Source organism: Clupea harengus, chromosome 23, assembly GCF_900700415.2.
Source record: "Clupea harengus chromosome 23, Ch_v2.0.2, whole genome shotgun sequence".
NCBI lineage: Eukaryota > Metazoa > Chordata > Actinopteri > Clupeiformes > Clupeidae > Clupea > Clupea harengus.
Genome location: NC_045174.1, coordinates 17,664,529 through 17,668,441, shown reverse-complemented (window position 1 = coordinate 17,668,441; position 3,913 = coordinate 17,664,529). Strand labels below are relative to the sequence as shown.

Here is a 3,913-nt window from a genome sequence, read left to right as displayed (position 1 = left end):
GATGGTGTTTAGTGTTTTGAAGAAAGTGTGGTTAACAATTGAAATTTGTGTCTAAAGCAGATAATTGTGTGTTGTGAGTTGAAGAAAGTGCGGTTAACAATTGAAATCTGTGTCTAAAGCACATAATTGTGCTTATAGTTTAGCAGAATTGGTTTAGGGAGTTGGCACATGAGTTACAGGTTGTGGTCATTGTGCCATAAGTTCCAGTTTTTGAATGTAATCAATCGAGAAAAACTGTAAATCAGATAAAACGAAACACAGCACAAAGCACTATCAATAACAATTTTATTTGTTTGAGTAGTCTATTGAAAATCAAAGAAATGCATGATGTGATGATGTTTCACATTCAGCAAAGGTTGTAGTTCATGACACACAAAACACTTTAACAGCACATAAGTAAGCCCCACCCAGTAGCACTGTCACCCACCTACACCCTGATTACAATACAAAGGCTATTAATGTTCATTCCCAGTTACGGTATATGAATAAGTGTTTTATAGAAGAACTTCACTTACTTATCTTAAAAGAAACCTAAAACTAGAAAAAGAAAAACAGTAACCTGCCCAAACCAGTGTCTTGATTAACATCAGATCAACGAGGTCAATGTTTTTTTTTGCAATTGTTTGGATTGTTGAACCATTGCCAGTGAACCATTGCCAGTTACCATCCACCATTGCCATGGAGGAAATTGAAAACAATAAACATGGTGAGTATTCCACATCATTCAGCCTGGGTCACATGTTTGCTTTACTTTAATTTATTTCTGCCATTTCAATTACCCTTTTGGCTACACTATACAGTTCATCCACCCCTTCTAGGAGCACAGATCGTGTGGTAGCAGCAGATACTCCAGCTGTTGCTATGTTGCGAAAAGAATGCACAGGGCTGTTCAGTCCCTCAATCACACCTTCTGCAAATAGTCTTCCTACCATCATATATGAAACCGATGCTTTTTCTGCAATCTCCATGACAAGTGATGATTCTCTAACCATTTCCTGTATTGGCTTGTTTACTCTCTTTGACAGCCTTTCAAGGGTCCCATCATTTAGACCAAATGAATAGTAGCATTTGATGAGAAAGCCAGCTACTATGGCAACATCACATACTAGTGCCAGACCTGGTACTGGGACTGCCGCCATGGCACCTGATGTGAGGGCCACAGTCCTTACTTCATGCTTGAATGTATTGTATTTCTTTTCAAGAGACTGCCTGGAATAAACAGGTAAACTCATATCCAGAGCATCTCTCTTGTTATCTGGAAGGTCTCTTTCCAGATTATTTATCAGTTCCTGGAAGTCAAACCTTTCCAGGTCATGGGATGTGATGAGAAAGACAGAAGGGGGTCCCAATGTTCTGAGATTTTCCACACAGTCTTTCCGTATTTTCTGAAGTGTTGCCTCCTCTGTTACTCCCTTTTTCTCTTCTTGTGCTACATCAAAGTCAGTCTTTGTGTGAACAAAGTAGAATTTCTTATTATTTTTCTCGACTTCTTTTGCCAGCATCATGTCATTGTATTTGAATCTTGATGCACTTACTATGATAAAGAAGTCATAGTTGTTGTATTTTACATCTTTCATGTAGGTTTCTGCTTTGAACTTTGAGCTCCCTACACCTGGCAGGTCCCATAAGTTCACATTGGGCATGGTTGGGTGGGGTACATGGTGGGCTCCATGGTGGTTTCTGTGACTCCAGTGGGTGCAGCTCCTTCATCAGTATCTTGAAGACCTCTGATGGCATTAACGAAGGAGGACTTTCCTGCCCCAGTCTCCCCGGTCACAGCAATGTTGAGGGTGACATGATCTAACCTATCCACCATCTCTCTGGCTTTGGCAATGGCCCGCTCCCAGGTCGGTTCACCAGAATCCTTTAGTAAAGCACGGAGTTCATCCTGTTGATCAGCCATGATCTAAAAGGAAAGGGTAACATCTTATATTACATCATGTTCTGTTTTTGCAAATAAACTATCTCATGTAATTACTGTGTTTTTCAAAAGTGAAATATCTGATGTTGACAAAATCTGAAATGTGCATTCAATGAGTCAATGACTCAGATTATTATAATTACAGTTCAAAAACTGATAAAAAAACTGATTTTAGGGAAATTAGCTTTTGAGCGGAGTAGGTACATCTTGGTTGTGCAGCTAAACTAAATGTGTATATTGAAATATATAATAATACGCTTGAATTGGCTGAACTGATTAGTTCGTTTGTCTTATTTATAGTTATAAACGGGTCACGCGAATTGACAGTTAAGGCTTGATTTGTAAAATGACAACTTGAAATAAAAACACTTATTGAAATGCACAAACCATAACGGAAACACAATAGAATGTTAAACATTGTGACAAAACATCTATTCTCTCACCTCCCAACCAGACACATCGTAACAAAACACTCCCCACCTGACGTGGATACACGTCACAACAAAAGTCCATACACAATTCATTTACTGGGCCTCTGGAGGTAGAAGGAGCACTATTTCAGTGACTGGCCTAAGAAAGAGACTAGTCCCTCCTGGTTTGATGGTCTTCACCTCGACCTGGCGCACTTTACTGTCCTTGCCAGGGAAGGCCTGTGTTATCAGTCCAAGAGGCCATTCATTCCTGGGTGCTTGTCTGTTCTTAAGGAGAACAACACTTCCTGGCTGAATGTTTGGCTGGGTGGACTGCCACTTCTTGCGCGCCTGTAGTGTTGGGAGGAATTGCTTCTTCCAGCGGTCCCAGAAGGTGTTTGACAGGTGCTGAACCTGTCGCCACTGGGACTTGTAGAGGTCAGCAACTCCGAACTCACCGGCAGGAGCAGGAAGAATGTTCATCTTTTGCGTGAGAAGAGCTGCTGGCGTGAGTATGAGTGGGTCATCAGGGTCCGTTGTCACTGGAACAAGTGGCCTGGCATTGATGATCGCCGCTGCTTCTGCCATGAAAGTCACCAGCACTTCGTGGCTGAGCTTGTCTTTCAGCTGGAGGAACATTGAGTCCAGAATTCTCCTTGTCAGTCCTATCATTCTTTCCCATGTTCCGCCGTAATGGGATGCATGCGGAGGATTAAAGGTCCAAGTGCAGCCCTTGTCTGACAGGTAAGTCTTTACCGCAGAGCTGTCAATGTTGGATGGTATCTTCAACTCTTTGCAGGCACCGATGAAGTTCGTGCCGCGGTCTGAACGAATGTGTTTGACTGGCCCGCGTACCGAAAGGAAGCGCCGTAGCGCGTTGATGAAGCTAGACGTGTCGAGGGATTCTATGACTTCAATGTGCACAGCTCTTATGCTCATGCACGTAAAGATCACCGCCCACCTCTTACTGTGTGCGAAGCCACCTCTGGTCTTGCGTGATGAAACGTTCCAAGGGCCGAAGACATCCAGACCCACGTTTGTGAATGGAGGGTCTGTTGACAGACGATCAGCTGGCAGATCAGCCATTTTTTGGATGCTGAGTGGAGCTCTGAGTTTTCTGCAGGTTATGCACTGGTGGATGATGCTGCTCACTCTTTCTTCCCACCAACTATCCAAAGGCCAGCTGAGCGGACCGCCCCTTCTGTAAAGTGACGGCCTTGATGATGGATTTGTTCGTGGTGGTGTCTGATGAGCAAAGTGCCGATGCAATGCTGACCGGGAATAATCAGAGGAGTCTTTTCACTCTGTTCAAGGTTTGAAAGGAGAAGGCGACCTCCGACTCTGAGAAGGCCATGTGTGTCAATGAACGGATCCAGATTTCTGAGAGGGCTTGTTTTTTGCATCTTTTCTTGCTTTTGAATGCACTTTATCTCTTGACTGTATATTTCCTGTTGAACTGCTTGGATGATTATGACTGAAGCTTTCTCTGATTCTTCAACTGCGAGTTCTGCTTTGCAGTAATGCCAGCCCTTGCATGTACTGTTTTCTCTCTGAGTCGTCTTGAAGTGACGAGCTATGTGGA

General features: G+C 43.2%; 1 protein-coding gene and 1 pseudogene across 1 annotated transcript; both read right to left on the bottom strand.

Moving 5' to 3' along the window:
- Positions 1-752: 752 nt before the first annotated feature.
- Positions 753-2,137, bottom strand: LOC105908545 (annotated as a pseudogene).
- A 308-nt stretch (positions 2,138-2,445) lies between these two features.
- LOC122128721 lies at positions 2,446-3,463 on the bottom strand. Its single transcript, XM_042703373.1, has one exon. The coding sequence runs from the start codon at positions 3,415-3,417 to the stop codon at positions 2,446-2,448; it is 972 nt and encodes a 323-aa protein (XP_042559307.1). The 5' UTR covers positions 3,418-3,463.
- Positions 3,464-3,913: the final 450 nt, after the last annotated feature.